Below are 23,890 nucleotides of genomic sequence, written 5' to 3'. Positions count from 1 at the left end.
TTCTACTCAAAAATATGATATAGAAGTGTCAAAATTATGAGATACTAAGTCACCTTACAATTAAGACTTTTTATTTCACAGCTTTGATGCAGTGCATGTTTTATTTCACAGCTTTGATGCAGTGCATGTAGTTATGACTTAGTAACTCTTAATTTTGACTTAGTAAACATTTCCACTTTAAAAAGTCAAAATGACTTTTCATCTCACAGTCAGTCAATGGCCTATGACTTGGGGGGGCAAGGGGACTGAGTATAGATAGGCCGACTACAATGAAATGCCTATAGGGTGCTGTGCTGCGCCCCTGATATACAGAAATCTATTTATTTTCTCATATTTTTGACCTATCATAACCCGCCACCACCGCTATTACATAAATAAAGGGAGTAGGCTGCCTGATCTCAGGTTACCTGTTCAAACAGTGTTCACGTTTCAGAAAAACCCAACCTCGCGTTTTTCAAACACAACATCAGTGCGCATGCGCCAGGCAGTGACGTGTCGCGAAAGTGTCAAACAGAGGGATGTAAAAATGATCGAAAACTCTCTAACGTTAGATAAACTTATTAAGCGATATAATAGTCGCCCGCAGCGGCAGTTTGGATCATTTCCCCACTGGAATCATCCGTATGTATCGACTTTATAGACTAACCGCTCCTTCCACGTTGAGCTGTGGAAAATCGGTTTAACTCACTTTTGAACTCGCGAGACTGACCGTTGGAGCTAACTTAATTAGCGACAGTTGAGCTAACCGGACTCGGTAAACTAAATATTCAAACTAAGCAATAGCGTGGTAACCGGTTTCGCCAACTTAACATTAACATGTAACTAAAGTGAAGCTGGTAGTGTAAACGTTAGCTAAGTTAACTAGCCACTTAGGTTAGTTTCATCGCTCTTCTAAGGTTTACTTAGCGTTCAGCACAGTATCCAGCCGGGTAGCTGGCAGCAGGACTGATAGGAAGATGTCTCGGAGGCGGCTGGACAGTCGCAGCGGGCTCTCCGCGGGGCTGCTCAGCGAAATTCAGACCCCAATCAGCTCGGAGCCGATGGAAAGTGTATATGAAATCACCGGAGAACTTGGAAGGTGAGTCAAACCGATGGGGCTGCTGTCCTGGGACTGTCAGGGTCCCCGAGAGGGGTTTAGAAACTGTCAGCCTTATATCAGAGCAACATCGAGGACAGCGTGAGAGTGTCATACATTTCCATGTGTTATCACAGTACTCAGTGAAGTTAAATATATTTTAATGCGGTAATTGTGCCAGTGTCATACAGATGGGTGACAAATGACAGGAAAAAGCAACATGAAGTGTGTCAGTATAGAGTCAGAACATGAGCCTCCTGGACAGCTTCAGGTCTCCTTGCTTAGTCTGTTGAACTCTATTGAAGGAATAAACACCAGATATCCCCTCATTTATACACACCACCTTCTACCTCGTCATGTCATCGAGATCAAGAGAGACGTAAGCACAGCAGATATAAAGAAACACACACATAGCCAGACATAACTAAACGACAAATAGCAGGGCAGTCGCAGACTTTTCAAAGTTTATGTTGTTATTTGGTGTTTGGGAGAATGTGGAGGGCATTGTCTACATGTTGGCCCAAAGTCTTCCATAGGTGTGAAACTGGGTTATGGTGACTGTAAAGGCTGTAGCATTTAATTCAAGTCATTTCCAACCTCAGCAAACGGCTCAGTGAGCCCTGGTGCAGGAAGCATCTGCATCTGAAATGTTTTCTCTTTTATTCAGGTTTTTCCTGTCATTTATCCTCCCGTCTGTATTTACATATGACAATGTCAGTTTCTGTATAATCGAAACAGAGTGTGGACGTAACTGAGCCACTGAACTAGGTTATGTTGTCACTACAGATTTAGACAACATTAAACATGAGGGTCCAAGTGTAATAACTGCCATATATCACATATGACAAAAACATTTAAAAGAAGACTAAAACTAACCTGTTCTTTATCTAATAATATATATTGAAGTGCGTTTAGTCTATAATTTCTGCATTTGCACTGATGTACAGCACAGATCAAGTAATTCAATACACAGCGTTAATTGCATTTGGACTCCGGACTATAACCACACACGAGCCTATGGTAAACCTTTGTCATGTATTTGGCAACTGCTGATGGTTGATGATCACATCCTCAGATCTCTGAGGTGTGTACTTTATAATTCTTATTTCAAAACAGGAGGAAGGACACAAGCACATGTGAAAACCAGCCTTTAGAAACAAGAAACAGGCCACTTCTGTTCACTTATTTGTGTGTGATTTGTCAATACAGGAAGTGCAATATCTAAGAACATAAGGCAATTCTAGTTCCACTTTTGACCTTTTAAGGAATTGTTTTAGCTTGTTGTTTTGGTTTTACAGCCTGCCCATTTACTTTATGATTGAGTCTAGGATGCTTTCTCCAACCCAGCTGTTTACAGCTAAAAAAAAATCTGTGTTACTTGCCCAGCACCAAACATCAGAAAGCTAGAGAGATAGCAGAGCTGAACCGGTTGGGCAGCGTCTAACAAAAGCTACTGAGTTACATTATTGGAATTATAGGATCCAGCTATTTTGGAACTTGACTCATGTTAGGGACTCTGCTCAGCTTGACATTGCATTGCAAACATATTTTGTCTATCAAGTGCTAATGCTGCGAAACCTGCATGTAAACATGACTTGTTAAAGTGACAGATGGTGCTACAAAGGAGTAGGATATTTCAGTGTCATTGTTCCATTCTTTAATAGAAGTCCTTCTGAGTTTGTAACCTTCATTGCTCTTGGATTCCTGTAATAAGTTTTTTTTTTTTAGGATCCTTTCTTTTGTTGCTGTCATTGCAAGGCCTTGTGGAGAAGTCCCAGATTTTTGTGTAGTTTGGAAATGAAACTGATATCTGTCTGACTAAGGGGTGTACCTTAACCACATGTCCACTTTCTGCTTACTAGGGGGAAGTTTGCTGTGGTCAAGCGCTGTGTGGACAAGGCCACGGGCAAAGTGTTTGCTGCCAAGTTCCTACGGAAGAGAAGGCGAGGTCGTGACTGCCGGGCAGAAGTCATTCATGAGATGGCCGTCCTGGAGATGGCCCGTAACAACCTCCGAGTGGTCAACCTGCATGCTGCTTACGAAACCGATCACGACATTGTCTTAGTGCTGGAATAGTGAGTTCACAACAGAGCCAGTAACATATTGTTTTATCTTTTTAATTTGATGTATACAACATCATATTTGATCTTCTCTTAACCCAGTGATTCCCTACCAGGGGTACTTGTGCAATAACCAGGGGATACATGGAAACATCTTGAAGCTCTGCTAATTTGAAAAATAGAAATTATGATTTGATAACATATATCCACATATTTGTGTTTAGGAGGAAAATCAACACACAAGTAAGGATACACATTTGTATAATACTGATCTTTTATAGTTTGAACAATCTCGGCCTCGATTGTGGACTGTGTTGCATTCAACCAAAGCCTGCTCAAACCTGACTGGTCAATACCACACTGACTACATATGAATTCTGATACCAAAATCTTGTCTCTTGCCTCTGCATTCAAATGAAGATACCTGTTTCGAGATTATTGTCACAAAAACTTACCAATAGTGGTACTCTGAGTCAGGTTAGTTGATGAATACTTCAGGATAACTAGTTAAAAAAGAAGACCACAAAAAGCTTAAAGTAAAGAGACTGTAAGTGGTTGAACCAACCAGTTTCTGACCCTTTAAACAGTAGTAGCATAAATGCAAACTGTGGCAAAACTGGTAAAAAAAAAACTAAACATTGAACAATACTGTAAAGCCATCCTGTCTATCAAAGGGTGTGATGAAGGCCCATCTGATGGAACTATGGGGGTATGTTGGCTTGAAAACCACTATCTAACCTGTCTGAACACCGCTCACACTGACTCAGTGTTTTCACCACAAACATGCAACATGCACAGCCAGCAGTATGAGCCTGTGAATGCCTGTTGAAGGGCAAAGTCCTGTTTGTCCAACCTGAAGGAGCTGCCACACTCCCAGCCTATTTATGTAACGCTCTTTCTTCCTAAAAGATTTGTTTCGAGATTAAAAGGCCCATGTTAGGGAAATGACTGCACTGCTGGAGCTGAAACTCCAGATCTAGATGACCTGATGAACATCTTCATAGGCACCATGATCATGTCCTGACGTCTTAACCTTTCACATTTATCCATTTTTTCAAATGAACTGTCCTTCCTTGTCCGGCACATCATTCATCTTGTTCCTTTGTACCATCAGACACAGAAATTAGATGCGACACCTAGATTGGGAGAAAGAATGCACAGTGGTTGTCTTGAAGTGGTTTTCTAACCACACCTTTAATACTTGTTGTTGGAGACATGTTAATCCCTCCCTGAGAGCAAAGAACTCAGGTTGTTTAACTAAGACAGCATGGACAACTAAAGAAGGGCTGAGAGAAATACCAAATTAGAAACTTGAATAACCTGAAATGTAAAATTAAATCAGATGAACTTTGTACTCAGGGCGCAATTTTAGGGCTTTGTGTCAACTTTGGCTGACTGTCTTGCCTACAGTGCTTTACAGTGAGTAAGCAGAAGGGAGGTTGCTTTCTTGCTCAATAGCACTTTGCCAGGGCATGAAGGATCAAACCAGGGATCCTCTGGCTATGGGTTGGCCACTAAAACCACCAGGCCACCCTGCAATCCATCCAGTTTCTGTTGCTGAAAGTGCATCACATACAAACTATCACCAAATTGCCTGGTATTCTACTGTCGTGGGACATTTTAGTAGTTGACGCTTTCATACACAGCCTCTGTGTGTGCATCTGTGTGTTTACAGTGTTCCTGTGTTTTCTCTTTGCCCAGTGCGGCGGGTGGAGAGATATTTGACCACTGTGTGTCTGAGGAGCTGCTGCCAGAGGCCCAGATCACTCGTCTGATCAGGCAAACACTGGAGGGAGTCCACTACCTCCACCAGAGCAACCTGGTGCACTTAGACCTGAAGGTCTGCGCACACACACACACACACACACACACACACAGAAAATGGCATGCATGAGTGTAGCTTAAGGCTGAGGGAATCTATTTTTACATGTTCACTCGCTTCACCACAAACTTCCCCCTAAAGTGGCTGCGTATTCCTTTTTTAGAGAAGTTGTGTTCTCAAAACCCCAATTTACTATTATCATGGCACGGTTAAGCCCAGAACCGGGATTATAGGTGGTAACTGAACCCCTCACCTAGGGCTAAGTGGGACACCTCAACAGCACAGTGTAAACTTAATGATTTCCCCACAACTCCTGCAGCACTGACACCAGCCTGTGAAATGAAGGTTTTGTTATCTGGCTACGTTTGCTGGTAGATTCCCGTTTTAAAACACTTAACAATAATACCAGTGTACATTTCACCAGGGTTGGGAATTTTACATGACTGATTGTTTCAACTTACAGTAGAGGCTAATCTGCATTTAAAACACACAAAACAAGCACATTGTGTACTGTATGTTTTCAACTTCTCTTGTAGAGAATGATGCTGTCATTTTATAAGAGTAGTGTTTGCCGAGTGTCATATGGTTAATATATTTTCAGTGCTTAACAGAAAGGTAAACACTTCCTCTTAGAGGGCAAAACCGTTACTGAACTAGTCTTTAAAGATAACTTGAGAACATTTATGAGCCCAAGTTAAACGTAAGCTGTGTTTCCCACATATAGACTGCCCAGGTATATATGGCAACCCGTTTTAGCTTTTTGCAGAAAAACACAGAGAGATGTTGTATTGTATTACTATTAGGGCTGCAACTAATGACTATTTTCGTAGTCGACTAATTGTTAATTATTTATTTGATTAGTCGACTAGTCACGATTATTTTTGTCACCCCCTAACCCTAATAAAACCATTTAACTAATTAAATACCTTTCAAGTGAATTACTAATCTCCAACACACAGCCTAACTAGCTAATGTTGCCATTAAGTGACGAAGGTTTACTATTCAGAATGAACACTAGTATCAACGCCAGGGGGAAACCAGGGACAGACAGTGTTGGCTACTCATACTAGCTACCCATAATTCACTGATTTAAACTAACTTTAAAACTTTTAACTGTTTAACAAAGATTTTTGCTTTGGAACTACATAAAATAAAAGCAAATTAGAAGCATAACTGTACACTAACAATGTAATGTCTATCTAGAACAATAAAGCAACAGTCCCCTTTTGTACTACTGCTGTAGTATTTTTCAGAAGTGCTTATAAGTTTTAGGCAGTAACTCAGTGGAGAATGTTCTGTAGGCCACGAGCCAGATATTCCTTGATGCACTTTAATCCATTACTCATTATTACTAACATTTTTAAAGCTGGGTCTCAGAAAATTTCCACAGTTGTGTTGGACAGATTTGTGCTGGGGTGTTTATGAGAGAGAGAGAGAGAGATGAGCGAGAAGATGTGCTGCATGAATGCGCTATGGCGCTGATCTGCAATAAAATAAGATAAAAGAAACGAAAATCAGTATGTGGCAGTCAGCGTTGATATTGTGGCGGGCCGCCACAAATAAATGAAGGTATAGGAAACACTGCCTTTCCTCTGTTGTTGCTGCTGCAGTGGTCTGAGTGTACTGGGACCAGAGCGCTCTGTGGGCGTGACTGGCCGGCAGGTGTTCTGTCGATTTATGCTGCCCATCGAGATGTGCTACTTAGCGGTTCTACGCATGCGTATGACCCACAAGCGTGCTACTGGGCATGCCGTCGAGACGTGTTTGCTTAGGAAGGTTCCTAACTGAGTGAAGTGAACCGGAATTATTTCAGTGGCAGCCATGATAAGAGCTGTTCGAATTCTCTAAAAGCTAAGGAAAGGTGCTTCAATGCTTCCAATTTTAGCATAGGGTACACCTGACCATCCTTTACGTAAGGAAAGGAGAGAATGCCGTCCCACAATTCCTTGCGGCGGCAACATATAAAGCGGCGCACGTTCTCAAACTCATACGATAAAATCAATCATCAGAGCACATTATGATACTTTAATAAGACTCATAATTACCTTCTTTTTTTTGGTTTGTTTTCTTTTGGCTTTTTTGTAATCTGATACTATTTCAACACCGTTTTATGTCACCAACCATGATCACCATGTAAGTTACCACTGTCTGTTAAGCCTTTTCTCTCTTATGCCATAACTTGCTAATATGCATATATCTTAAACTGTCAACAATAACTGAGACCCATGCGAGCTGCTACTAGTCTTGTAACGTGATCAAAGTGAGGATAATGTTGCAGCGTGTAGCCTCACGTTATGTACTGCAGCCTTCAGCAAATTAGTTTTACTTCAGTCACAGATACTGACACCCTCGCCTTAATAAAGACAAAGATCAAGCTGGATAACCTCTTAAGTAGGCGTTTCCCACACACTGATTTATTTGTGGCGGCCTGCCACATTATCAACGCTGATTTTTGATTGATTTTGTTATTTAAAATGGGTAAAATCGTATTTGATGACAGAGCGCTCTCTCTCTCTCTCTCTCTCTCTCTCTCTCTCTCTCTCTCAGCACAGTTACGCTGTCATTCTGAGGGAAACACTGTATTTACATACAATTGGGATTCATGTTGATAAATACGCCTGTGGGTGGGGAGGGGAGCAAAATAACAACCCTGTCCATTATTTAGTGACTGGTAGGCTACCTTATCTGCCTTTTTGCTATCTTGGTTATTAGGTAATATATTCCACCGTGTTGTCCACATTTAGATGGCCTGCATTACAACATGGGCCGCTGTGTCAAAGACGAGCTTTTTGTAGTCCATCTTCAGAACGTTTTAGTTACATCAGGACGGCAGGTCACGTCAGTAAAATCCGCCGTCGCATAATTACGTCGCTTAGAAAAGACCAGTCGGATTCTCCTCAACCCGCCGTCCTCTTTTCCTAAGTCCTTACGGATTCTCCTTCACATCTTTCCTTGACCTCATGACGTTTTCATCAAGGTCAAGGAAAGGTGGTTAGGAAAGGAGATTTTTTTTGATTTTTCGGATGCAGCCAGTGGCTGATCGTCAGCAATATCAAGATTTAAAATCATTATTACGGTAGTCTATCAGAATATGCTACCTCTGATATCTTAAATGAAGTCATACTGTAGTATTTTAACACTCTCCCCATCTCCTCAAACGTTCTGCTGATCGCCTCTTTCTACTTTGCTTTTCGCATGAATTCTTCTTCGTGAGTTTACTTACAGTCAAGCAGTAATGGCAGACAGTGGAAGCGATACTGCCCCCAGCACTTCCTGTAGTGCATTGCAGTTAGAAATAAACAACCAGAAATGTTCCTAATATTTTTTTATTTATTTATTTGACAGGGACAATGCAAACAAACATAGTGTCAAAACAAAGCTTGTCACTGAAGTGCTGCATGTAAAGTTTATAGCTAATGCTAATTTTTAACTCGTCCCCCTGCTATGAAGATTGCTATCTCTCCCCTTAAACGTCATCCATGTAACGATGCAGATTCAAGAAGTGAGTAAAGTACACTGAACAAAATAAAACGCAACACTTTTGTTTTTGCCCCCATTTATCATGAGCAGAACTCAAAGATCTAACTTTCTATGTACTGAAAAAGGCCTATTTCTCTCAAATATTGTTCACAAATCTGTGTCAGTGAGCACTTCTCCTTTGCTGAGATAATCCATCCACCACACAGGTGTGGCATATCAAGATGCTGATCAAACAGCATGGGTATTGCACAGGTGTGTGGCCACAATAAAAGTGCACTCGAAAATGTGCAGTTCCATCACACAGCACAATGCCACAAACGTCGCAAGTTTTGAGGGAGCGTGCAATTTCTATGCTGACTGCAGGAATGTCAAACAGAGCTGTTGCCCGTGAATTGAATGTTCATTTCTCTACCATAAGCCGTCTCCAAAGGCAGTACATCCAACCGGCCTCACAACCACAGACGATATGGAACCACACCAGCCCAGGACCTCCACATCCAGCATCTTCATCTCCAAGATTGTCTGAGACCAGCCACCCGGACAGCTGCTACATGCTCGTCCTCATTAGGGTCTCGACCTGACTGCAACTTCGCACAGCCATTGAAGAGGAGTGGACCAACATTCCACAGGCCACAATCAACAACCTGATCAACTCTATGCGAAGGAGATGTGTTGCACTACGTGAGGCAAATGGTGGAAAGATACTGACTGGTTTCCTGACCTCCCCAGACCCCCCATATACAGTGAAACTGCACATTTTCAAGTGGCCTTTTATTGTGGCCAGCCTAAGGCACACCTGTGCAATCCCCATGTTGTCTGATCAGCATCTTGATATGCCACACCTGTGAGGTGGATGGATTATCTCAGCAAAGGAGAAGTGCTTACTGACACAGATTTGTGAACAATATTTGAGAAATAGGCCTTTTGTGTTCATAGAGAAAGTCTTAGATCTTTGAGTTCAGCTCATGATGAATGGTGGCAAAAACAAAAGTGTTGCGTTTGTAATTTTGTTCAGTGTAAATAATGTGCAGAATGAAGCAGAATTAAAATAGTAAAAAGAAATAACCTAAATTCCACCCCGGCCGGTCATTCTGGGTTTTTCCTTTTCAGTTTTTCTGCGTTCTACTGTACATGATGCTCACTTTTGTGTTTCCTCTTTCTCAGCCGCAGAATATTCTCCTGACCAGCCTGTCTCCACCAGGAGACATAAAGATTGTAGACTTTGGCCTGGCACGCAGACTGGGTGCAGTGGGAGAGCTCAGAGAGATTCTTGGCACACCTGAATATGTGGGTAAGGTGATGTTCAGAAAACATGCTTTAATTACTCGGATGTCATCAGACAGGATGTCATCAGCTTGTCTGCCGTGAAACCTATCTTGTCAGCAAAAATGCATTTTGTAGGTGTCAGAGAAAAACAAAAAGTCACAAATGATCAGCTGTTTATGGTTATTGAGAAGGCCTTGGCATTTGGCTGTTTGACTACACTAATAGATACGCATTGTCTTCAGATACAACCCTGCTGTCACACAGACTTCTAGAAAACTTTTGGGCTGTTTTTTTTGTCTAGCCTTCCTTGTAAATTTAATTTGGTCATTTTGTACATTTAATGAAATGGCTAAGTAGATAAAAAAACAAAAAAAACAACGGAGTAATAACAAAGACAGAAAAAACAATGAGGTTTGAAATGATACAGGAAATTACGAGAAGACATTTTTGCAATGTTGAATGACAAGTGTTTTTTACTTTCATGCCTTCATTCAGCTCCAGAGATCCTGAATTATGAGCCAATCACAACAGCGACTGACCTATGGTGAGTCCATGCTAACAAAACTGAAAATGACTTCCTTTTGGAGTATATTGAGCAGTTTTTTTAAGGCTTCATTGTGGTGACTGGAGAGAAAATCATTTCTATCAGGACACTGTGATACAGCTACACTGAATGCCCAGTAGGGTCAGCAACACAGAGTCGAGGATGTTATCAAACCCCCATTTTAACTCGGTTCTGTGAAGCAAATGATTTGTAGATGAAAAAGAAGGTGAGCTGCTGGTAAACCACACCACAAAGTAGCTCTGCAAAAGCTAATGGCTGTTTACAGTTTGGGTAATTATTTTAGTGGTTGCCTTTTGTTCTTACTTATGTTTTTTTTTTTTTTAATAATTATTGAATAAATCAGTTGCCCTGTGGGTCTTCTGGTATTCAAACCACAGGCGCTCCTGTACATGTTCTGACTGCGTCCCTCATGCACGTGTGTTTTCCTCAGGAGCGTGGGTGTTATAGCCTACATGCTGGTGACGGGTGAGTCTCCTTTCGCTGGGGACGACAAGCAGGAGACGTATCTGAATGTGTCCCAGGTCAGCGTGGACTACAGCAGGGAGGCCTTCTCCAGGGTGTCGGAGCTGGCTGTGGACTTCATCCGCAAGCTGCTGGTCAAAACGCCAGAGTGAGTAAAGAAGGCGTGTGAATTTGTTTTTCAACTAAATTTACTTTCAGTTTACTCTTTTTGAAAGATGTCACATTGGGCTTTAGGAAGTTGCAATTTGCTTATTTATTTATTTTACAGTTTTTAGATGTATTAAAAAGTGATCATCGAAAAATCCCAGAAATAACCAGCATACTGAGATAAGCCGTCATTGATCCCCAGAGGGGAAATTCAGGAAGCTGTTATTGACGGGCTACTTGAGCGTTGGATTGTAAGTGTTTCACGTTGTGCTTTGACTGCAGGGACCGGCCCAGCGCTGCAGAGTGTATGACCCACCCCTGGCTGTGGCAGCAGCAGCTCTGTCTGAGCCCCGACCCAGCCACAACCCGCCCCGCCCGCGAAAGGAGCTGCGGCACCAAGTGGGCAGCCCCGCCCGAAGACCCAGAAGACAAGGAGAACTTCCTGGACTCGCCACACTCTTATACAAAAAGGTTTCGCTTCGACGAGGAAACGCCTGCTGCTGGAGACGGTGACCTTTGAAAAGAGATCATAAAAAACGGGAGGAATTAAAGTGGGAGGCGGGGGTGCCCTCTTCTTCCTCTGAGCTTTTAAATTCTTTTAAGCCTCCAGAAGACAAGCTGTCTGCTGCCCACCTCTCAAAAGTGCTTAGGTTGTGATATAATCCACTAATTTGCAAAATTCCAAGATCGACCACTCAGACCAAAGATAACCAGCTAAATCTCTCACTGATCCATCGCTGTTAAAATGTGTGAACGTTGTACAGTGTGTCTCAGTTAATGCAGTGTGTTTAAGTATTTAATACTGTAAAAATCTCTGGTATTTTCAAAGGGCTGCATGAGCGGGTATAGTTGTGCTGATGAAGGTTAGTATGGAGTATTTCTAGTGAAATCTATGCAATACTTCTCTCATGCATTTTAAATTTATTTTCTCAAGAAACCTTAAAGAAGTTAATATCACTCTGCCTTAAAGTTAAAGTGTTGTGAGTCTCCAGCCCTGGTTACTTAGTAGTTGCACTTGTACTTCAGCAGAAACGTATGATTCAGATAAGGACCTTTACAATGAGGAAGTGTGATAATTTCCTTATTTGCATATTGAAGAGAATTAGGGACAGCTGCTTTATCTCTGTCTACCTGCAACATTGCTGTATTTCACTTCAGAGCTGTGCTTCGACTTGAAAAACAACCAGCAGAATTACACATAAGCACATTACATTCCTTATATCTGCATTTCCCTCAAAGTCAAATGTTAATTTTCCCCATGTTTGCAATAAGGGTTTCCATTTAGCTCAGGGTTTTAGATAAAACTCATCTTAATAACTGCAACCTTAGCATAGCCCCCTTCCAAAGGCTTCCACATTTAATGGCAATCATGGATTCAGGTTATCACATTTTCTAGAAGAAGCTGCTCTGACAGAAAGACTTAAGCAACAAATCATGGTATTCTTGTTCCTCTTTCAATAGTTCGATAGGAACTTGCAGGGCTCATAAAACCAGTGAGTCATGTAGCTGTTCACATGCCACGCCCGCACTTACTCAAAGGATTTCCTCACCGAGCTGTAAGTTCCTCTGTATTGGCCAGCGGAAGAGAAACAACACTTTAGCACTTACTTCATTAGCATACATACTGAACAGATTAGCACAACAGGAGCTGTTTCTGAAAGTCTCTACGTTTGCGTGTCCATGAGAGGTTCGCTGTTTCAGTCCCTCACCAAAGCCATTCAGCGTGCTTTCATTAAAAGCTACTCGGGTGCCTGAAGTCATGTATTCCTGTTTTCATCTCAGGGCAAGCTGCTCACTCTGCTCACTTTGTTTCGTATTCTTAATGTTATTCTTATAGGCTTATTATTATTATTTATGTGCTGGACTTATATATTTTAATGTAAATAATGCGCTTATGTGTCTTATGAGGAGGTGCTGAAATGACAGTGGGAGACGGGTTACTGAGGATGATTAAGCAGCTATTTAAAACAATACGATGCTGTTGTGGCTACAGTATAATGAGTAATAAATGGAAATATTTGCATTGAATTGGGAGGATGAAAGAAAGGCTTAGTTTTTAGGTGGTACTGGGAAGTAAAGGAATGTGGAAATGGAGAGATGAGTCAGATGGATTTAGTCAGGAGGAAGATTAAATTAAATTGATGGAGTTGGAAATGTGTCGGCCTTGAAAGAAGCATTTACAGGAAGTGTTTGACATTTTGGGGAATAAGTGTATTTCCCAAAGTGTCAAACTATTCCTTCAAGTGGTGACGTTGAGCGTTCAGATATGTAGGCATGAAAGGCTTTTTGGTGATGGGAAAGTGGGAATGATGGTAGTTTTAGAAAGAGCTGCTTGTCATGAGAGAACCGGTTTAATGTGAAATATGAGGTGCTAGTGATTCACAGGATTTGCCATCTTTTGTTTAAGTAAGACTTAATATGGGGAGAAACCCCCCCCGCTCACCTCTCCTCAAGTGCAGCGCTGGCATCTCTGATTGCTCCTAACCTCCATTCCTCTTTTTGTTCTGAGGTGCCAAACTGAATAAGACCACATTGTGTTGTTGTTTGTTGTTGTCACCAGCCGGTACAATGGCCTTTTGTGTGGGAGATGGGCGTCTCCAGCCACGGCCATGCTCTCATCCGTATGCTGTCATCTTTAAAAAACTGGAACACCACACTGTAAAAGATTCTCATCTCAGCACAGAGTCAGCAGCTCCTACTTGAGCTTGATAGTGTACTCTTTTGCTACTGTAAAAGGAAATAAGCTTGAATCTTACTTTGTCTCAAGAGTGAAGTATTTTCAAAGTCGGTCTACTCTGCTTTTTCTAATACCTCTCCAAACAGGTGGCAGTGTCTTGAGATAATCTTGATTCAGACCGAAATGATTGACTTGATACAAGAGGTGTCAGTCAGCTGTACAGAAACAAGCGACATGTTGTCTTTCCTGTTGCTGCAGCATCTCAAGATTTTAAGATCTGAGTAACTTAACCACAAGACGGACTTGTTTTGCAACGCAGTGATGTCAGGGATCTCACTTTGCACGATGACGAAATGCTCCACCGTTGTCCGTCGGTCACTTGAACATGACTTATGCTGCGGTGTTGACTGTCATTTTGTACAGCTATTGTGCTGTTATTTTCAGCAGCTAGTCAGCCGTGGCCTCCGTGTGTGAGTGCTCATTGTCTGAGTGGGAGGTGCTCAGCCGTCGTCCTCGAGAAGTGGAGCACCAGTTTCATCAGGTGACTGATGTCAGCCAATATTTCTGTTCTGTGTGATCGCAGTGACGCTGAAGCATACTGTAGATTAGAGTCAAACCAGGCAACAAGCAAATACATGTTCGAGAGATGTATGTTTATTTTGCATTTTATATATATTTTTTAATGTATGAGCATTCTGATCTTCATCTGAAATGACTAAAAAAAAAAATCATTATCCATATTGTATTCTGATCAACAGCAAGCTAATATATAAGCATCACAAAGCAAACTGAAAAAGCTCATTAAAGGTTGTAGAAAATATCTGATGTTGTTTTTGTTGTTGTTGTCATCTTGAGTCAGTCCAGTGTTGATCAAAGTCTTTTTCAATGTCCTGCTTTCAATATTTTCCACACTGCTGCCACCTGCTGACTCGAGAGAGCTGAAGCAAAGTGCACTGTAGTAACTAGTGACAAAGTCTCTCGATTCCTCTCTGTCACTGGTTAACAGAACAAAATAACATGGTGACGATGTTTACCAATTAGAAAGCGGATGCTTTAAAATAATACATGTTCTCTTGGCTTTTTTGAAAAGTGAATCTGATCCGCCCCTCTGACTCCCAGGGTCTTTAAACAGCGTGGCAAACAGCAAGTAGTAAACACAATGGAATGACTTGAAGTTACATTCAGCAAAATGAGTTACAGCCTATCAGCATAGTGCAAAGATGCTATTTAAGCTTACATAGAGATCACATGGGTTAATACACATGCTGCCACAGTCCTACTAAAACACAGATGTGCAGTTTTACATTTTGCAATAAACAAGAAGTACAGTGATGCATTTCTGCCACCGTGAGAAACAAAGCAGCTGGTGAGAAAATGACCGTGTACCTTCTCGTTGATGCATCCTGTCAACTTCACTTTAACAAAAAACTATAAGAATTGTTTTTATTTATAAAAAGGTAATTTGGTATATTGTCAAAAAAAAATGTAAACGTGTTCAATCAAAACCAGCAGTAGCAAGTAACATGTTCAGAGCCCTGTTTCAGAAAGCGGGTTTAGTGAAAACTCGCCGAGATGAGGGAAACTCTGGGTTTGGGTTTCAGAGAGCGAGATCAGAAACTCTAGGTCTGTAACCCCGGCAACTTACGCTGTGAACCTAACCTGCTCAGGAGGAGGTTTACTTCAACTAATGCTGAGTTTCTCTCTGACTCCTCCTGCAGAGCTTGAAGCCGCTGTCTCACACACTGTTTCATTTCCTCAATTATACTGACAATCAAAGCACATATTGGAACGCAATTACGTCTTTAGAAACATCAAAATCACGGTTAAATAGGCTATTTGTTTGTTGTTTTTTTTTCCCCAAACATGATCTTGAACATGACGCTTTTATGATCAATCTGTCATCGAGGTATGGACAGAGAGTTGGACATCGTAAATTTATCTTCAACACAGAAGAAAATCTATAAGCTACGCTGTCCTTTATAACACACTGACTGTGGACATTAAGGCAAAACACTTACTGTGCGCTACAGTGCTGCTGTTTAAAGTAATCTCTATAAAACTGATGATTGAACAGTAACCTTTCATATTGTAGTCGCACAGATTGAACATTCCTATCGTAGTTATTAGCTGCATATGATGTGAATATTTCTGAGTGAGGATGACTGTGGTGCAACTGAAACAAATGTAGTTTAAAAGTGAGTTTTTCATTATCTGCTGATAGTCTGAATGTGTTTTGACAGCATTTCATAAAATACAAAAGAATACAAAAGATTTTATTAATGGAACATAGACGTCTAAAACTTCAGTCAGTTTGAACCTAGAAACATTTTACATTACAAAAAACATTAATAGGCCTACTGAGTTGGACTGTCAATTTACAATCACGGGTCCATGAGGAGCCTAAACTGTGTCTGATCTGTTTGATTAATAATTTCATCTTCAGTTATTGCCACCAGCATTTAGTCCCAAGTTCCAGCTGAATAAACAGGCCTGTAGCTATTTTAAATGTAGGAGAATTCCAGCACTTTATCATTCATTAATGAAATTCCAGTCTGGTAAATGATGAATGAGCAACGCTGAATAAAATGTAATATTGTTAATGTATCGATCCTGTGTTTTTGAGCCTATCATGGTCCGCGTTGGCAGCATTCATATTTCTAGCTCCACCCGATTAAAATGGAGGCTCTGCCTTTATTTACCCGTTGCCATGGTGAATAGTAGTATCGGAGCTCCATTGATGATGTTTTTTTTCCCCCATCCCCACGCACACGCTTCCATCAGGCTCAACATACTCAGAGTTGACTGAACTTATTCTGATCGGCCTTTCTGAAACGTAAAACTCAGAGTTTGACAGCTCAGAGTACAGATTTACACTCAGAGTGTGTTGAACCTGCTTTCTGAAACAGGGCCCAGGTAATATTTAGAAAAAGTGATAACAAGAAAGGTTTATATGAGTAAGTCATAGCAGAAAAAAAGTTTCAAAGAATGTTCTGGTTACAATACTACTGAGTTTAAATGTCCATTTTTAAACTTGAAAAGAGCAGGGGACAAAATCTCACCTCAAGGTCATCAGCAGGTGGAGTTTAAAGCATCTCAGCGCAATTTGCCAAAAAAGACAATGTGATATGATCGAAAGCTCCAGCTGTTAAATGGACCCTGAGGTGGGACTGGGGTCTAAACTGTAGGAGTGCACACATTATTGGTGGACAGTCCGCTGTTGGGATCAAACTGAAGGAATGACAACAGAACCATTGTTTTACTTTCTGACAAAGTACGTGGCTTAATTCAGGGGACACACGTTTGGACACAATCAAGAATCACTACTGAGAGACCGACTGATGGAGACTGAACCAGTTGAAGTTCAGACATTCAGACATTCATGGGTCAAAAATAGCTCAACACAAGGGCACGGATAAAGAGAATGGAATAAGCTGTCCTGCTTCAGCCAAACATACGTTAAGTTTAAAATCAAATTTGTCATAATTACATTATACACCTTAAATTATACAACTCATTAGCAAAATCCAGCTGAAACGACATGAACCATTCTGCAGCAATTCAAGGCCTGAGCCACAATCTAATGGAAAAGGTCACATTTCTCTTCAAGACTAAAGCAAGATCATTTTCATATCTGCATAATCCTACTGGGAGCTGCAGGGGAAGAGGCCCCTGGTCGTTCAAACTAGGATCAAGTGCATTTAGCAGTAGAAAGTACAACACACCAGCATCTGTCACATGCTCAAAACTCAAGAGCCATTAAATCACAGACAAACGAGGCAGGACCAGCGAATAAGACACTCAATCTGTATTCGTAATAAATAATCTAAAGCGCTCAGTGACGTTCAGCTCACCACTAATCTCAAAACTCCTGGATGACCCTGAAGTGGTTCTCAATGGAAGGGGGCTCATCCTTAAAGTGCAGCTTCTTAGTTGGGCTGGCCCCATACTCCTCCAGGGTCTTAATGAAGTGTCCATGCTCGCGGCCCACCCAGGCCCGCATCGGGTCACACACCTCATAAGGGGTCACGTGGGCATGAATCGACACCCCGCTGGAAGCAAGTTCCTTCAACACCTGCTTGCCCGTCACCCAGGTCTCACTGCCTCCTGGGTGCCCGCCGTCCAGCCAGTACATGTCCGAGATGCGTTTAACAAAGTGCCTCATCTGAGGGTCGGCGCGGGCCCCGGCCAGCTCGTACACCATCTGGTTCAGCACCACGCAGCCCTTGCTGAAGCCCACCAACGTCAGTGAGAACCCTGAGGGGATGCTGTCAGCGCCTCCTTGTGGCTGGAGGGGCGTTGGTAGATTGGCTCGCTCCATGCCATGGCTCAGCAGGGCCCTGCAATAAGAAATACAATCGCCATGCAGTAAATACTCATGTGGTAAAGCGTCTGTCAGAGGTGATGAGTCTACTCTGTCGGATCTTGCGTCTCAGTACATGATGCTAAGAGTGTTTGTGACCGCTGTTCCTTGTGCCAGTGCAGCTTTCCTGTGTTTGGCATAGGTATGACTTTTAAGGCCATTAAATAATGCAGAGGTCTTTACTGATGCACAGAGAATTCAGACAGTCACTACTGTAAATAACAATACAAAGGCAGCCGAGTGAGTTGGAGAAAGTTAAAGATTCCACTAGACCTCTTAAGGTGTACTGTGGTATCTGGCACCAAGACTTAAAGGACCAAGCAGATCCTTTAAGTCCTGTAAGTTGCGAGGCCTCCATAGATGTTTGTCCATCAAATAGTACAGATGCTTGATTGGATTGAGATCTGGTGAATTTGGAGGCCAAGTCAACATCTTGAACTTGTTGTTGTGTTCCTCAAAAAATTCCTGAAGCAATTTAGCTTTGTAGCAGGGCGCATTATGAAAGAGGCCACTGCCAACAGGGAATACCGTTTCCATGAAAAGGTGTTCATGTTCTGCAACAATGCAGAGGTGGGTGCTACGTGTCAAAGTAACATCCACACGAATGGCAGGACCCAAGGTTTCCCAGCAGAACATTGCCCAAAGCATCAAACTGCCTCTGCCGACTCGCATTCTTCCCATAGTGCATCCTAGTGCCATGTGTTGCCAGGTAAGTGACGCACACACACCCGGCCATCCAGAAAATGTGATTCCTCAGACCAGGCCACCTTCTTCCATTGCTCCATGGTCCACTTCTAAAGCTCACATGCCTGCTGCAGTGAACTGAGGTGCATGGGCACCTTGACTGTAGGAGTGGGAATCACCAGAGGCCCCACAGTACGATATTATTGCGATACTTATGTCACGATACGATATTATTGCGATACTTATGTCACAATACGATATTATTGCGATACTTATGTCACAATATGATATTATTGCGATTTTAAACATATTGTGATGTATTGGAATTTATTACTTTTTTCCAACTTTAAATTGTGTCCCCAAAGGAAAACTCTTTTTCTAGTGGACTGAAAAAGCAATAGATTTTATTATTATACTACCAAAAAAGTCAAATTCTCATGTACGATTTATATAATAAAAGATCGATACTTGGGCTTCGTGTATCAATATAGTACTGCCGCAGAAATTCTCGTGATACTATGCTGTATCGACCCCCCCCCCCCCCGCCAAACCTACGCAGCTACGCAGCCCCATACGCAACAAACTCCGATGATCTGTGTGTTCTGACACCTTTCTATCAGAACCAGCATTCACTTTTCTGGCAGTTTGACCTGGAGTAGCTCGTCTGTAGGACACGGGCCAGCCTTCGCACCCTTTGTGATCATTGGCTACCTATGACCCTGTCGCCGGTTCACCGCTTTTCCTGCCTTGGACCCGTTCTGATACGTACTGAGCACTGAAGACTGTTTTGGGGGTGCTCTGACCCAGTCGTCTAGCCATCACAGTTTGGCCCTTGTGAAAGTCACTGAAATTCTTTCCCTTTTCCTGATCTGTGTATGCCAGTGTTGTGTTTAAAGCTTGTACCTGCTGCCCCCAAGTGGCCAACGCAGGTTTAACACAGCTGACCAATATGATGATGTGGAAATATACAAAAAAAACAAAAACACACAAACCAAACCTGAGGTGGCGAAACGCCCCAAATTCAGGTGAGTACGGCGAGTGCTCCGGTGCCCCGAACATGTTGCTCTCCACAAAGTTGTGGTAGCAGCTGAACTTGTGGAGATACATGCGAGAGGCTCTGACCACCCAAACATGTCGGCCAGGGAAACGTCGGCCCAGGGTGAGGGCCACCTGCTCCAGACTCCAGCACAGCCACTGGGCTCCCTCGGGCTGCAGGGCCATCTCCTCCTGGAAGTTCTGCACCAACGACACACAGTGAGAGAGACTGTTTGAAGCCGCAGCACACGTTTACACAAAAATACTCTATGTATGTACATCCCTAACAGCCCTTCAGTTCATGATACAGCTTTGCAAGATGAAATCTTGTAGCATAAACTCATCGTATTGCTCGGGGGGTGTTACTGGACCTTTAAATGCTTAAAATTAAGAAGGAAAGATACAACAACAAAAGAAAACTATATCCCCCCATAAAGACAAGTCAGTGATGTTTGATGCACATAATCCGTTCCGTTAGCAGCATGTTCTCCGTCTGCTGTCAGGCTGAGGCTGCGTGGTCCCAACACAACCGCCTCATTTGACTTACATGGAAACATTACTGTGACAGCATCCTGAGCATACAAGCGCCTCCGGGCAAATGCCAGCACACTTTGGGAATATTAACACTTGCTTGGAAGATTGCCAAACGAACTGCAGATAAGGACAATGGATAGACGGACTGGGCACTGGAGAAGCTCTAATAAATGAGGGCAGTTCTTCAATTCCTGAAAGCAATTAGAAAGGAAAACAAATGGGTTGTGTTTAATCTTATTTTACTCAGTAAGTGCCCCTTCCATTTACTAAAAAAAAGAAACAAAAAGCCTCTGAGACCGCTTTGCATAATCTCACACTGCAATCTGGCAGCTGCAGCAATGAAGACGTTTTGCACAGCTGGAGGGAAGCGATCATGTCTATTCTTTAAAGCAGTTTACTCAGAACTGCACTCATGTTCAGAAACACCCTGCTTCTCGGCCGGTCAGCTCTGCAGTTTAACACCCCCCCACACACACACACACAGATGTCACGGGGCACAAATAAAGTGTGCACTAGTGCTCCCATCCATCCAGTGCTCTTTAAAACTCCTTAAAACAGCAGTTGCCGCTGAATAGGAAAGCCTTGGCTTCCTGTGCTCTCACGGTACATCAAAGGCAATGTTTTAAGGACAAAATGACTATTTTAGAGTGTTGAATTGATTCCCCTCACAGGTTCTACCAGGTTTCTAACCAAGGTGAGATAAGGTAAGGTCAGATGGCTGCTGATGCTGTGTATGGGTGGTAGCAAAATAAGTGCTAGTGTTATTAGGATGTTTTCCTCAGGTCTTGTGTTGCTATGTTTTTATTGAGAATATTTCTGCGGTACAGTCTGATTCTAGTTTTTGAAATGCTTCATAGAAAAAAGGTTTCACAGATGTTATTTACAACATCGCACACCTTAATACACTTGCACGCACTCCAGAACCAGAGGGCAAAGAAAAATGCTGTGCGAGTTGCGACATACTGTCTGCCAAGCACTGCGACATTTCCCAGAATGCCCTACAGTGCAGAGCTGGGAAAGCCGAGCAGGTGTCAATAATTCAATATATCATACTTACGAGCACCAAATGTTGTTGTCTTTATCTAGTCATTGACTATTATTGTTTTAAAAGTGTTCTGTCTTCAGTGTGCAGATAAAAGGGATATGCACAGATTACAAACGATGCGAGCTGCCATGATGCAGAGGCGTCCTCCTCCTTGAATGGCTCATATGTTAGTGTCACTGTGCGTGTTTGTTGTTGCTTGGTGCTGGAAAGTGCTTCTTCCAGTTAAATTATCTGACTTTTTTACTGAGCTCTATGTTCGCTGATGAAGGTCCTGCACACAGTATAAATAAACTGAACTTGATATCAATGTAGTCAAGAGCAGCCACGTGTGACAGGATCAAATATCTGCGCTCTGAGGTTAAAAAAACTCTCTCAGACTTACTGATTTTCGTCTCCTGTGTGATTTCTAAGGTGCCAATTTACAGATTTGGTGTCTTGCTGTGACAGTTAACAATATTTTGTGCAGAATTAACCACATACTCTGTTACTAAAGTGGGAAACAATCATTCTAAAGCAAGCAAGTCCAAGTGTGCCCTGTGAACAACAGCATGCAGGCGATTCCTTTGGTTTAGAGAAATGTTTAATGAAGGGGTAAAACAAACCTTTTCCTTGCATCCATGAGGCGTCACATGCTGTGCACAAGCTATGAAAGCTTTATAGATCTGCAAAATACATGACCTTTGCCCTTTAAATGTCACATGACATGTAGCCTTCATATAAGTGAGCTGCACATAAAAGTAATGTACCAAAACAAAGTGTATTTTCCCTTAATCTACTAAAACCACACGCAGCAACTCAAGAAAATAGAAAATCTTATAAAAGGCACCATATATAACTTTATACACGTTTCTCAGAAAGTCTTTATTGTTACAGTTTGCTTCTTGTTTGGTCAAGAGTGTAGCAGGTGTGATCTGTTTCCACAACAAAACATTCAGCACTGACAGGATTTTACTGAACCTGTCTCAGGTGTACTGTGGGTGTCAGTGAATGGATATATCACTAGCTGGTCTCTAGGAACTTTCAGTGGAATCATTCATTTTGGATTATGTTAGTCATCGTCGTCCTGTTGACCCCGAGGATTACCTGAGCCCCCTCCCAGATCACTAAACCCCACAGGTGGTTCCCACCCTGCATGGCGCTCACCTGAATATCCCCGTGGAAAAACACAACGTGCCTGTTACTGCCCTTCTCCTTCGGTTCTGAAGCAGTCTGGTCGTCAGTATCAGGCCGGAGCAGCAGCAGGTCGTTAACTCGGCTCGGGTCGCATCCAGGCACCGCGAGCAGCTTCTGGAGCCTCTGCTGCGGGCTCCCAGCGCGCGCATCCCGGCTGGCAGACGCATGCAGCCCCCGAGGCTCGGAGGGTGTCGTCACTCCCACAGAGGTCATCGTTTTGGCCACAGATATTAAAGGGAAGCCCGCCGCAACTGCTCGGGCGCCTAGCATGGACTCTAAAATAAGAAAATGATGATTTAACCCACTCACTTCATGCTGCTGCTGCTGCTGTGTCAGCTAGCTAGCTGTCTCTGCTAGCAACCCAACATCACATCCTCTGCAGCTAACGTCAAAACAAGGAGCCTGTGAGCGAAATAAGCTACGTAAGCGAAATACTTATCATTGCACACTTTGGTCTATGCGTCGTCTGCCTCAACATTGTTGAAAAACCTCTGATATAATTTCTTTGATTCTGATAGTTTGGGGTCTTTTTGTCCACGAAGAGGCGCTGTTCATCAAAAACACACCCCGGAGCTGCCAGCGCCTACCAAACAAACCATTAGTACTTCTGCGCATGTCTGTGTCTCCAGAGATACTTGAGCGTGGATGGTGGCGAGATGATGTCCTCCTAACTACTTCCGTTTTTGACTAGTCGGTCAGCCACCCTAGACCGTTCAGTCAGTCCAAGGCAAAGGACTATGTTTAGATTAAAATCGAGAAATAAATTCCCAGATGACTATATTTTTGAATAAATATGAGTAAAATATAAACATAAATATTTTAGATATTGTACAGATAAAAAAGTAGATCTAATATGTGTCATACATCCACAAATAATTAAAAAAATATCTATTTATTTTATTTAACTTACTGTTTTGTCGGGCCTATTTCTCAGCACTGTCATGCTTCTGATTTATAATTTACATAACATTCTTGATATTGAACAGTAAAACATTCATAAATAAAATAAACACTAAAACATACATAACATCAAAAACAAGAATGTGTTTTTGATTTGAAAATGTGACGGCAGAAAATTGTTTTCTTCTTTACTTATAATCTTTTATGCAAGTACTTATAAGAGTGCTATTTTTTTTATTTTCTATTATTAATATGTCTTATATGTTCTTTTTAATCTTTAACCTGTTCCTTTTATTATTATTCTCATCATTCTAGTCTGTCCACATGTGTAGGGTTTAGGTCAGGGATGCGGAGTTGTTTTCCTTACAAGCTGTTCCTCTCCTTGTTTTGGCTGGGACCAGTCAAGGCTGGGAGAGGATCTTTTGTTCCCCAAAACATAGAAACCCAGACTGTGTAAATGATCCTGCAGCCCGTTGTTCTGGGCCAGACGTCAGTGACTGTCTTAGCAGACAGAACATCTGGCCTAGCTGATTTGTGTTTTAGTACTTCTCTGTTTATTATCTTTAGTTAAATAAATTCTTCAAAGACAACGGTTTGTTGTAACT

At 42.2% G+C, this 23,890-nt stretch overlaps 2 protein-coding genes across 2 annotated transcripts; one reads left to right on the top strand and one right to left on the bottom strand.

Moving 5' to 3' along the window:
- The first annotated feature begins 474 nt into the window (after positions 1-474).
- Positions 475-14,374, top strand: stk17b (serine/threonine kinase 17b (apoptosis-inducing)). Its single transcript, XM_038719587.1, has 7 exons — positions 475-1,078; positions 2,938-3,150; positions 4,837-4,975; positions 9,602-9,728; positions 10,199-10,247; positions 10,699-10,878; positions 11,160-14,374. Exons 1-7 carry the CDS (start codon positions 957-959, stop codon positions 11,395-11,397), a joined length of 1,068 nt encoding a protein of 355 aa, XP_038575515.1. The 5' UTR covers positions 475-956; the 3' UTR covers positions 11,398-14,374.
- On the bottom strand, positions 14,265-22,971 carry cunh2orf69 (chromosome unknown C2orf69 homolog). The gene is made up of 3 exons (XM_038719588.1): positions 22,356-22,971; positions 19,596-19,834; positions 14,265-17,891 (listed from the first exon to the last, which is right to left on the bottom strand). Exons 1-3 carry the CDS (start codon positions 22,653-22,655, stop codon positions 17,414-17,416), a joined length of 1,017 nt encoding a protein of 338 aa, XP_038575516.1. The 5' UTR covers positions 22,656-22,971; the 3' UTR covers positions 14,265-17,413.
- Positions 22,972-23,890: the final 919 nt, after the last annotated feature.

This window comes from Micropterus salmoides, unplaced genomic scaffold (assembly GCF_014851395.1).
Source record: "Micropterus salmoides isolate LMB-PRFRI ecotype aquatic unplaced genomic scaffold, ASM1485139v1 Ms_hic_scaffold_15, whole genome shotgun sequence".
NCBI lineage: Eukaryota > Metazoa > Chordata > Actinopteri > Centrarchiformes > Centrarchidae > Micropterus > Micropterus salmoides.
Note: the sequence above shows the minus strand (reverse complement) of the source record. Positions and strands in the feature narration are given on the sequence as shown.